This window comes from Typopeltis vanoorti, chromosome 15 (assembly GCF_054136105.1).
Source record: "Typopeltis vanoorti isolate ZY-2024b chromosome 15, IOZ_Tvanoo_1.0, whole genome shotgun sequence".
Classification (NCBI taxonomy): domain Eukaryota; kingdom Metazoa; phylum Arthropoda; class Arachnida; order Uropygi; family Thelyphonidae; genus Typopeltis; species Typopeltis vanoorti.
Window position 1 is genome coordinate 37,491,618 of NC_143563.1, and position 13,423 is coordinate 37,505,040.

General features: G+C 33.8%; 1 protein-coding gene across 8 annotated transcripts in view; it reads left to right on the forward strand.

The window, feature by feature from the left end:
- Positions 1 to 9,229, forward strand: part of LOC150098636 (uncharacterized) — a 180,350-nt gene extending 171,121 nt beyond the window's left edge. For all 8 annotated transcript variants that reach the window (XM_090404915.1, XM_090404914.1, XM_090404908.1 and 5 more), the window contains one exon: positions 7,503 to 9,229. In XM_090404915.1, coding sequence (XP_090261041.1) covers positions 7,503 to 8,489 — 987 coding nt within the window. In that variant the 3' untranslated portion in view covers positions 8,490 to 9,229. The remainder of the gene's footprint in view (positions 1 to 7,502) is intronic.
- Positions 9,230 to 13,423: the final 4,194 nt, after the last annotated feature.

Genomic DNA, 13,423 nt, shown 5'->3' on the forward strand with positions numbered 1-13,423 from the left:
ACAAAGTCGTAAGAATTAGATTTTTCACTTGGACAGCAGTGAATGAGTGGAATGCACTGCCTGACTCAGTTGTGAGTGTTTTGTCTGCCACTAAAATAAAATTTTATTTTAATGATTTTATGACAAAAGCAGTTCAAGAATATGATAGACAATGCTAGAATAGCTAGCATTATTGCACGAATATCGTTTAAACTCTAAGGTTGATTTTTATAATATATATCAAAGTACGTTGTAATCAAGGTATATCTGCACAGCCTGAAATAAGTGGTTAAAATCATCCTCAATATCCCCATGTTCTAAAAATAAATAAATGATTAACAAATATTTAGAAAATAATCAGCTAATGCCTTTTATTCCCTAACAGGGAGTAGGCCAGGCCGTTTTAGCCCTATCGAACTTTTGGAGACTGAGGGGACGGTTCAATCTCCACTGGTAGCCAATCAGAGATAGCTTGCCCCAGACTATCACTAATTATACATGACACCGGCCAGAGATGCGGCTGACAAGTACCGCCATCTCATTCCCTAATCCTAACATTATGTTCTACTGTCTGAAAATAGTGGATTCTACGAGTTGAGTTTCTTGGAGAAAAAATTCACTTGCCCGTGCCAGGGATCGACTAACTGGGAACCTACCGAAAAAGACTTAGTAAAAGTTCTTCTAGTCCAGCGCTTCCCAAACTGTGGGCCGTGGCCCCCTTGGGGGGACGTAGGTTTTGTTGAGGGGGGCCGTGAAATAATGAAAACAAATTTAAAATTTTTTAAGACTAAGTAAATTTTTTATTTTAAAAGAAACGTATTTAACTTTTATTATTTATTATTTATTTTTTGTTATTTTTATATTTTAATATCAAGAACTGTTGATATTGACTTTATATACATATCAAAACTCGTTTTATATTATCACTGTCATCGGAGCTAGTTTTCTGTTACCAATAAAAGTTTGGCATATACTTCACACATGAAAAAAAGCTTAAACAAGTTCATGTGGGGAGATAGTAACTTGCTTGCAGTGAACATGCCCTCCCTAACAGCCACTATACTGCAGAGGCAATAAAAACAAGTGCTTTTATTATGCAGTGAATAAGGTATGAGGAGTCTGTGTAATATATTTCTCAACAAATAGTGCAATTAGAGACAACTGGGATAAAAACACACTAATTAATGAATAACATGTCCCCTCATACAGAAACTATGCTGTATAGACTGAAACAAAACCATACGTTGCATGGGCAAACACAGTATCTAACTAAAAACTATTGTTATTAATTTGATGTGTGTGAGTTCGATTTCCCAAGGCAGCAATAAAATTCAACCGAACGTGTTAAAATTCGTAAAAGTGTTAAAACTAAGTAATATATATACAGGGTGTTCGGGATAAATTTGACAGTTTCTTAAGGAAGAAGAAAATCTTTGTATCTATTAAATTTAATGAATTGACAAAAAAACATTACAGGCAGAGTTAATTACAATACTATCAACAAGATTTACTCAAAATAACCACCATTAGCATCGATCACAGCTTCAATTCTGCTTCGGAACCTCGAACAAGCTGATGCTACAGTCTCCCTGGGAAGGGCCGCAAAAACTGTTTTAATTTTATCCATTAACTGGGCTTTTGTATTACTGGAAGTGCGATTGGTGTCTTTTTCAACTGCGCCCCATACAAAATAATCCATGGGGTTAAGGTCTGGGGAGTTTGGAGGCCAAACATTTGGACTGGTGAAGTCGTAGAAATTTTCAGACAACCATTTTTGACTTTTCCCAGAGGTGTGGCAAGGGGCCGAATCCTGCTGCCATACATACGGCCTACCATTGGCTACCCTTGTTATCCAGGGCTTGACTACAGTTAGCAACTCCACGAACAAAGCCCGAATTCCAATGCCAGGGTTCTTCAACACCTGTTCCTGCAGATTTGCGAGGAATTCTGCTGTACGAACGCAATCAGATCGTCTGCTAGGGATCTTTCTTCTTGCTACATCCTCGTAGTCACCATTGCAAGTCTCTAGTTCATGCCTGATTGTTTTTACTGTATTCAGGGAGCATTGGGCAGCAGTCGTAATATCCTTATTTTGATGGCGGGCACGAATCATCATGATACAAGTTATTCTCTTCCATGATTCAGGTGGGTTCCAGCTATCCATCCTTTCTGACATCTTGTATATGAATGAAGAAGGGTCCAAACTTTTAAATGAAGAGAAGTGTGTGTTAATACATGTAACTTACGGAAAAATATAATTAATTATAAATATGTCAAATTTATCCCGAACACCCTGTATATATAATGAATGTTATGGCAGTTTCACATATGGAATTCGGTTGAAGAGAGTTAGCATTTCAACTCAAATGCTTTTATCTTTCGGTTGCGCGATCTTTTGTTAATACCGCACCAATCATATGCACGTTTTAATAAACAGACTGCCTTTGCTGTCTGTTTCGCATTAGGCTTAATTACCGTAAAAGGAGAAAAGTCACAAAAGTGAAAAATGTTCCTGGTCTGGGGGATTCCCTTATTCAGGTAATATTCACTAATTTCATGTTATCAGTCTGTGGTGTGCCAGTATCGGTAAGTGGTGATATTATTTGATCTATTCTACATTAAAAAATTTAACCCTGAGATGGATAAGTGGCTGATAAAAAATATAAAAAAATTCCCGCGAACAATCAGAAGAAGCAGAAACAGACTCAAAAAAAAAAAAGGACAATATTTCATATTATACCAGAACAGCCCGCATCGTCTTCAAAAACAAAAACAAACGGTAAGAGGCAAAAAATGTAATATAAGCAATTGATTTTTGCAATATTCGCTGTGTATGTTTTGTATTGAATATAAATACAATAAATATTATAACTCTCTATTACGATTTTGTTTCGAGGGGGGGGGGGGGGCGTGAAATATTTTAATTTTTGCAAAGGGGGCCCTGACATCCAGAAGTTTGGGAAGCACTGTTCTAGTCGGCAACTGGAATTGAACTTACGACACTCTTCCTTCGGGAGTTCTAGCGCAGTGTGGACGACACACGGCACTTCCAATGAGCTACACAGTCGCTTTTCAGATTATTTCTTTGAGTACATTTTGATGACATTTTTTTTTTTTTCCATATCATATTATTAGCTGAAAATCTAGCCATAATATCAGCGGGCTAGTTGGAAATTCCTGTCCAATCTGCAGTACAGAACATGATGAGAGTAAAAGCATAAAGTGTGTGCAAATTATATTAACATGAACAAACATCTTCAGAAAAATAATAAACAAATAAAAAACACGTCGGAAATATTCCTCGCGTCCTTAACAAGATTTGAATTCAAATCTATTTAGTTTCAAAACTGATCGCATACTGCTTCCATCGTAAGTGAATTGATATAAAAGATTTTTTTCTCTTAAGTTTTTTTTTTCTTCTTTTCTTCCTCATATGTGTTATTTCATGCATTGTATTGTATGCTCTGCTAAGTCAGAAGCTGTTCAGGTACTAGGCGTACGTTGGGCGAATAATAACTGTAATAACAACTTTCGCAAAGATCGATGGTCTCTATGGCCTTTGTTGCTACTGGCATTTTACTCATTCTCCTGAAACATTGGTGTCTAGCAAACCCTGACACAGTACGGCTTGTCAGAAAACTTACCGTCCTGTCCTTGGACACAGCGTGGTTGCCATGATCAAACTACGTCACAACGTTGTAAAATAGTAAATGCCACCTGCAGTTCTTATTAGTGGATCTCAATACTGTTCAAAAGAAGCTTTTAATATATTTTTCGTGTTTTCTTTTCTTTTTTTTTTTTAACAGCACGACATAATTAAAATAAAAAAGATACATTTTTGTATATATTTATTATGTTCAAAATGTGTTTTAAAACCGATGTAATGTAATTAAAACCGATTTTTATATACGTCTAAATAACGCAAAATTAAATTTTATTTTAAAGCATTATAATCAAAAATAAACATAAAAACTTTTGGCTCGTAATTTTAAATATTAATAATAAATGAATCCATTTAAACTATATAAATCAATTAATTCAATATAATAATTATAATTAAATTAAATTCAGTTAGAATTTTTTGGCGAATAGTGGATCAATAAATTTGAGATTAGGTGCGATATTTTGGTATCAAAATATTTCTCAAATAATTTTTATTTTTCATCGCTTTCGATTTTTCTGTACTCATGCACTGCCTTTACGGCTTCTGTCTGTGCACACTGCGACAGTGTACTTAGATCTCTCGTCATGATGAGAGATGCCAAGGAAATATGCGAAGCCCCTTAAACCTAACTTTTTGAAAGACGGGAATCTGGTCTCCACCCTTAGCTCTTACTGATTTCTCAGCTGAGACTATCAGTGGCGTAATAGGCATCAGAGGAGAAAATACGCTGCCTAACGGAGTTAACCAAGGTTGATTTTAGTGGTATTTAGGGTTTTTTTTTTGGTTGTGTGATTAAAAACCATTGTGACTTGGAAATCGTTTGAAAAAAGGTCTATAAAACTTCCTCTAGTCACCGACTAGACTCGAACCTATGATTACTCTATGGAGGAAGACGCCATTTCTATAGAGCAAATCCCCGCCCTCCCCTGCCCTATACATTTTTACTTTAATTCTCTATTGAATTACTTGAATCCTTGAATTACTATTTTCTTGTCATCTCAACGTGAGAATAAACAAAAAAGTTGATTCGTTCTCATTTGTATTGAGCAGAAATAATCATAGTTAGTTCCCTAGTCACGTTTCCTGTTTTAATACAATAATAAAATGTTTATGTCAACGGCAGGCAGCCAGTATTGCACAGCTACTTCCATCAAACATTGACACGCAAATCACATTGAGCAAGCTACCAGCAGAATCGAAAGAGGACGTTTATGACTCACAAAAAAAAAAAAAAATAAAATAAAATAAAAAACGCATAAAAACCAAAACAATATGTACCGTATGTTACTTTTTATAGTTCAGAATTATGATAATATGTTTGCAATTTGGATCGGTTCTCTTTCGACTCAAAACCACGCTCAAAATAACGAACGTGTTTGATATTTAAATATTTTGGATCGAATTTTGTTATATCAAATGCAATATTATTCCAGTCTTCTCTGACAGCATATAAAGACAGCAAAGTCCGTCTGTACGGTTTAGTTACAAGATGAAGTTCGAGGATTAGTGCTAAGTGATTCACTTTGTGTGAATCCATAATCAGTTTAGTTAGTATCTCGCCGTTATCGCTTGCAGCGTGTAAAATTTACACATAATCACTTGTTTAGTTGTTTGCTGTTTTGAAATTGGGATTGTGCATTAAGTTTTCTTTCTTTTAATCCGGGTAAAACTTCACAGATATTTGAAATATTGCAAACAGTTCTTCGCATTTAGAGAATGGGAATTGTCTAAAAATGTACGGAAATTACTGGGGCAAATCGGTGATAATTTATTCATGAAGAGTATGTTAACATGTCCTAGTCTGCTTCATCCCCTCCCCTCCTCCATAAATTCCTTCAGATCTGATGCCAAGAGACTTTTTTTTTTTTTTTTTTGTTCTACAAAACGTAAATATATGCCAAATCGAACTGGCGTATACAATACAATTTCAAAAAAAGAATACCAGCAGTTTCTAATAATGATAGATTTCGTTTTTTTTTTTTTTTTTTTTTTATGCATAAATTAGCCTCTGTTCAATCTCTAACCTTTTCAGGCATAATCGCTTCAATACAGTCCAATAACTTTTGGGACACACTTCGCATACATAAGATATTCTGTCACATGGTTTACACAAGCAGAAATGTTGTTGCCATGGAAATATGAAAGCACAACTTCATGTTTGTCTGCTGATACAGGAAACATACATCGACTGTCCTGCCACCTCACATACTCAGGAAGAATCTATTATTGCCACACAAACATGCAATATTATATAATTTTGCCCAAGCGTGGTACTTCTATGTTATAGGTCATGTGACTTTACATGTGCGGTTTATTATAAATAAATAAATAAGCAAATAAATATACCTATCATCCATACATGGAAAGCAGTAAATTTTTAATATTAATACCATAAGTGGGCTAATTGTTAAATAATTCTTGCTGTGGACACCAAACACGAAACCTTTTCATGCTACTTCACACTTTCAAATACGGCGGTATTCTCACACCGAGCGATGAAATTCATCTCCCACCTAAAGACGATCACAAACTTCCACGTCCACGACAGCATTCGAATTCCCAGTCCTATAGTTGGAGAACGAGTATATTAGCTATTCGGTTAACTAGATCAGCAAATATAAAGATACATAAAGTAATAATGTATGCAATGCAAAAATGAAATGTGTTCTTAACAAAGTCAGAGCCATCTATCGAGCAAACAACGAATTAATACACATTTTCGAGGTCACTTTTTCTTTTAATGTGAATTCCACCCACGAAAGTTTGAAAACCTAGAATATATTAGTATCCTGGGTGGATTAAGGGTTAAATAATACAAAAATCCTGCTCTAGAGACCAAAGATGATTTTTTCAAACTACTTCAGGCCTCCAGTAAGGCATATGATGGTCTCACACTGGAAGATGAACTTCAACTTATATAAATGCAAAAATGCAACTCTCTTCAGGGAAAAAAAAAAAAGAAAAGAATAGAAAATAAGAACCTTCTTGTACACTTCCTGGCATTCACGAGTTGCCGTAGTATGGATTACTTAGAAGACATAGGCGCCGCCCAAAATTCTATATATTCTTTTATTTTAAAATAAAGAGCCAATAGGCTTCATTTCGGCGATGTAAACATTATTTTAATTATGTGGGATTTAATATCCCCTTAATTAAAATAATTTCTATATATTCGCTTTTTGGCTCTTTATTTTAGTAATGTTTAATATAATTTTGTTTTTGTAATTAAAATAAAAAAATAAATACATAAATAAAATAAAAATAAGGTTGTTAAAAATGTTTATTTTTTCATTTTGAATGCTTTTTCTCCCCCGATTGTTGTTTGCAGTTTCGAGTTAATCAACATACTGATGTGACGTCATATAATGTTTCCATAACAACAGTAGATCCCACTTTTGGTAGGAATGTGAGCTATATTTGGCAATGTTCACCATTAGAATTCAACATATGCCAGAAATATTCTGTCGGTATATATAAAAAAAAAAAAAGTTTAAAAACTAAATTTAACAAAAGGTAATATTTCAGTGCATTGCGTTCGACTCACGGATTAGTTGAAAATAAAATAAAATAAAATAAACGATGATATCCAATAATGAACATAATGAAGGTAAAAAAAAAAATTGATCATCAAAAACGATATAATTTAAAACTATGCGGCGGCGTGTACATGGCAACAGTGTTGGCTTGAATATCGATAGGTACTTATGCATTTTTCGAAAATAATAGTAAATAAAGCAATGGCAATAAAACAAATATTAATTTTATTTTGAAATCTATCATATCATTAAAGGATTGATAAATGATCATTTAAAAGTACTCGTGGTTTTCCCACCATAATAAGTTTTTTTCTTTCTTTCAGGTAAAAATAGACTTCAATGTCCAGGATAACGACGGCAACACAGCTCTGATGCATGCTGCATCTTCAGGCTACGATGACATCATTGCCGTGCTCATGAACAGCAGCCAAGCTACAAAGAAGCCATTGAATATTAACCACAAGAATATACAAGGACTGACAGCATTAGACCTAGCAAAAATTAATGACAACAAAGCCTGTGTGAATATTTTGTCTATGCAGCAACGTCCTGACTTGAATAATGCTGGTATTCAATTAGCTGGAATTATAGTTGGTGACCTCGGCTTAACACTCTCAGAATTTCTTCCGGAGGAAAATACGGAATCCAACTCAACAAATTCTCAACAGAAGATGGAGACCAAAGAGGATGTTAAACAGGAAGTGCGTCGTATACCAACTCAGAGTAGTGTCACAGAACTACCAGCAATTTCCAACCCTTCAACTCCGAACATTAATTTCATTTTGAATCAGAACCATGAAAATGCAAGTAGCAGCAGCAATAGCATTCCTGGCACGTCTGCAGATGAAAATCCAGAGAGTAAGAAGCCAGTCCAAAAAGACGCTCGCCCCAGTATTTTGCCTCTTTTGTCATTAAATAAACTGGAAACAGCCAAGAGCGAGCCATGGGAATGGGACTTAGGGGCATCGGGATTACGGTGCAGTAATCGTTTAAAGTTCAGAATGGATACAGGAAGTAGAAGTCTTTCTGAATCACGTGGTAGAACCTCGGAGAGTCTCTCATCAATTAAGGAACGCCCCTTTAGTAGTTCTCTCCAACTGAACAAATCATTCGCTGGTCCTTGGTCATCTCAAACATCCGACAAACCTAAAGACTCATCTTTTTCGATTAATGGGACGGATATCAATATTCTACAACCTCTAATGCCTAATAAAGACGGCCTTCATTTACCACCAATCAGAGCCAATCTTGCCGATTATAAGAGGGCGCTAAAAACGCCCCCTCGAGATAGTATGAAGAGGCAACAGTAAGTTAAAACATGTATGTAGTTGATGGCTTCCAAAGATGGCCTTTATTTGAATTTATTTTGAAGCTAAAATCTCACAAGTTGTTTCCTGTAAACTATTCACGAAAAGAATTACAGTTTCCTAAAGAATGTGCCCCCCCCCCTTCCGGGAAATACTGGACTTCAAAGGGTAAATAATTTTACCTTCTACTTCCGACATAAGTGCTTATAAATTATTATACGTGTCTTTGTGCTATCCACTTTTACCAACTATTAAGAAATGGTCTTAACTGTGCCTTCCACTGGAACTGAAAAAAAAAAAAAGATATAGTGTGTCCAAAAACTATAATAACGTATTGCCAACTCAACTGACTGCTGAAATTATTTTGCATATAGAGTAACGGTAGTTAAAAATACTATAGTCAATAGGTATGTAAAGAATGCTTCAACTGCACCGAAAAGAATCCTTCATTCAAACGAATAAAGAAATTTATTAAACTTGTTTGTGGTATAGAGTATATAAATAACAATGTCAAAATGTAGTAAACATAATCTAAAAGTGCACCAATTTTCAACTATTCCACATATATAAGATGCTGGAGAAAGAAAATTCAATGATCAAGCCACTGAGTATATGCTCTGTTCTTCCACTATGTGCCTATTATTATTACAGCTATTACAGAAATACTTCATGTTCGAAAATCAGTTACTGTATTCTAGATATACTCTGATGTATAATAATAAACCACAGTATTGCATTTATTATCTATCTCTGTTAAGACTGGCTTGTTCGAGTATTTTTTGGACTGTGGTGATAAACTACAGTATATCGACAAGTATACTGTACATTTCACTGTTATTTTAATTTAGTTAAATTAACTTGTTACATAATACGAAAATTACTCATAGTATTAACAATTCTACAATCAACGCCACCTTGAGAAACACCTGATTTTTTCTGTTAACTTTAAAAGGTGACTTTTATAAATTACATTCATCAGTAAATTCTGTGTAAAATATTATTCTTTTTTTTTTATTCTTTTTATTGCTTCAACTAACTCAGTTTAGGTCTTTTCTAGATTTCATTGTCTATTGCTTAATCCTATTGTCTATTGTTATTGCTTAGCGCCTCCGTAGCGCAATTGGAAGAACGACGTAAATTCAGTAAATTCTGTGTAAAATATTATTCTTTTTTTTTTATTCTTTTTATTGCTTCAACTAACTCAGTTTAGGTCTTTTCTAGATTTCATTGTCTATTGCTTAATCCTATTGTCTATTGTTATTGCTTAGCGCCTCCGTAGCGCAATTGGAAGAACGACGGTACATTGCGCCCTTCGATTGGAATAGGCCTAAGTTCGATTCTCGTCGCGACGGGAGGAATCTTTATCTGGTCGATTTCAATCGATGGTGAGTTAGCCGATCTCATACGGAGGTAGCAGGGTTTTTTCTCCCGGAAACTCGGGTTTTTCATCCCGCATACAGACAAATCGGCCCTTCAGAACACACGCAATTTACAGACAAAAATTACTAGTTGTGGTGGTGTTGGAGGTGGGCGGTAGATGGCGTTGATTCGTAGTAGAGGTAAGGTGTAGAGATAGTTGAAGATGTCCTCCCGCGATGAGTCTTCGGACTCCTTGGAGGTATCAGGAATAATAATAATAATAATAATAATAATCTTACGGCAAGCGTATTTCTTGGAACAGATTTGACAGAGAGTGTGGCGCCATATGGTGTTAGAAAAACAAAACTTTTTCCGCAAACCTGAAAAAAGCAAATTAATCAGAAAATAATCCGTAGTCACTTTCACGAACACTATAATCTGTTAAAATTCATATTTCTATCATTGTCTATTATTATATGTTGAAAATCAAGTAGTTATCTGATATAATAAACCTAATTACAACTTTAAATCCCGCTTAAAAACAAATTATGTTTAGAGGTTTATCACACCATTTAGTTCATAGCTGAATGCTTATTTAGCTTGAAATTTTATTTTCGAGAAAAAAAATTATCATAATTAAATGATCGACACTCCTCAAGAGAAACAACAACAAACTTCTTTGATCTTTTGTTTGTATAAAAACATAACATGAAAATAAATTGTTTAATAATGTAGTTTATATCATGCTATGAATATTATCTCTGAATTATTTATGCATTCATGCAAAAAGCCCACTGGGGGAAATGCACGATTCTATCACAGAACTTCACTTTTTGCATTTAAAATTTCTAGATAAATTTCTCTCTTTTTACAACTAGAACAAATAATGTTTACAATTATATTGACATTCTTTTTGAAATGAATAGTTTTTCGAAATTTTAATATTTATTGGAATTCTTGTTTAAAATAATTTTAATTTTAAATGATTTGAAAAATGTGTGCACGGTCTTTATCTGAAATTTTCAAAATTTTTCTAGTTGAATTGTTTAATTTTTTTGTAAAGTATATGATGTAAAGTCCGATGAGTCTTCGGACTCCTTGGAGGTGTCAGGAATAATAATAATAATAATATAGTTTTACATATAGCCGATCATCATCATCATCATGCATATCAATTATTTAGGCCTAGCATGACCTGTTCCGGCCTTAGAAGTCATTGTTGAATCGTTTAAGAGGACGTCCTGGTTTTCTTTTTCCTAATGGCTTGTACTTTAAGGCTTAAAACAAGCCTTAAATTAATCTTTCTGTTTTCATTCTTTGAACGTGTTCCATCCATTTATGTTTATATTTTTTAATTTTTTCTATTACTGGTTCTTGGTTTAATTCGTTCATAATTTCTTCGTTTCTTTTGTGATCGAATAAAGTATACTTTGCAGTTTTTCTCATAAACTTCATTTCTGCTGTTATTAATCTTTGTTTGTCTTTTTGTTTTATTGTCCAGATTTCACTTCCATAGGGCTAATGTATTCGGTAGGGCTAATGTATTGTATGCTTTTAGCCTGGTTTGTTTTTCAACTAGGTTTGATTTAAATATAGAGTTAATTACACCTGTTATTTTTAAATATTTTGCAATTTTTACGTTTATATCTTTTTCATTTTCATATGTGATCATACATCCTAGGTAGTTAAATGAATTCGCCTGTTCTAAGATCTTGTTATCTATTACAACTTTAGTTCTTGCTGGATCTTGTCCTTTAAAGGCCATAGTTTTTTTTATTTTTCTGTTGATATTATCATACCATAATCTTTGGCTGTCTCATTTAGATCTAAAATAACTTTCTGTAAGTTATCTTCAGAATTTGTAATTATTATTTGGTCGTCAGCAAAGAGGAGAGTGTTTAAGTTCACAGTAGGAGAAAGTTTAATACCTTGATGGAAATTTTTATTCCATTTTATTATTATTTCATTTAGGTAAATATTAAAAAGAGTTGCTGAGAGGGGGCATCCCTGTCGGACCCCTCGGTTTATCTCTCTCATATATGATAGCTCGTGATTTAATCTTATTTATATTTGATTATTTTCATATATACTTGTGATAGCTTTTAGGATATTATTTGGTATTTGTCTTTCTTTTAACATGTTAAATAAAATGCTTCTTCTAACTTTGTCAAATGCTTTTCAAAGTCAATAAATGCAATGTGTGTTTCTAAATTGTATTCTCTCCTTTTCTCTATTATTACTTTTAGGCAAAAGGCCGGGTCTATATATAACCCATCTTCCTATTTCAGCATCGTTGATTTTACAGACAATTTCATCCCCTAATACGGTCCATTATTGAATGACCTGAATGTAAACAGTTATATGCCATTGTGTTGCATATTTATACATGAAGGAATAAAGCGATTCCAGTAGTCCGATTTAAAGATAATGCTTCCTTTACAGATAAATTATCCACTATGCCATCTTTCAATTAAAGCGACGACCCACAACTGTTATCCACTCTAAGGTAGTTATCCAGGCGACCGTGATATTTGTGTAACCTGGTGGCCATGATTCTGCTATCATAATATATTGACAAGAAGAAGCTGAGATTGGAATTAGAAATGTCTGTACTCCATATTTGGTAGTTGTTTTATCGTTTTTTTTTTCTTCCATTATAAAAATATCAACTTCATGGTGCAGTTTATACAAATGATAAAACGCTAAATAACATATCACATTCATCATTAAAACTTTATAAACTGAGACAGCATATATACATAAAATAAGAACCTATGAGCCATCAACAGCCATCTCGCGTTGAATACACCGGTTCTCGTCCGATCACCGAAGTTAAGCAGCATCAAGCTCCGTTGGGCAAACCGAACTCGTGACCCCCGGGGAACACCCAGGTGGTTGACATTTTTTTTTGTCTGTACTCCTGTATATTAAAACCTTTTCCTTTGTCTATATCTCTCTATTCTTTTTTCTTTCAACACGTGTAAAAACCTATAAAATTCGCGTGTTATGCTTTACGACCACTTGTGTATTAGATTAATAAATAATAATAAAAAAAAATCGATTCGCCTTACAAACCAGAATCAATTAATTATACAATTTGGGGATAAACACAACACATATGAATCGGATAGGATACATTATTGTCGTTGTTGTGTTTATTTATTTATATTTTAATTACAGAAAAGACGTTTTAATTTAAACTGTTAAAGCTAGTTATGGCAATTTTGCACTAACTACAATCTGATAGATTTAACTTTTTTTTTTTAAAAAAAAAAGGAAATATTGTTATTTTTTTCAACCGTACAACTTTTCATTCTTCAAGTTTTCTTTTAAAAAAAAATTTTTTTAAATGTGCAGCTCTATTTTTTTTTAAATTTAATTTAAGTATATAGGAAAATTTTTTCCTATTAGCCGCTTTACTACCGTTTTTCATTTAACTGCGGTGGGTTCTCATCAGAGATCTTTGATAGCTTCAGATAAGAATCCTGGTAAACTTATTTAGGCAAAGTGGATATTAAAGATCTAATTTTAGTTCCAAGCCGAATGTTTGTAGAAACTATGAGTGCTGCCCAAGTGTT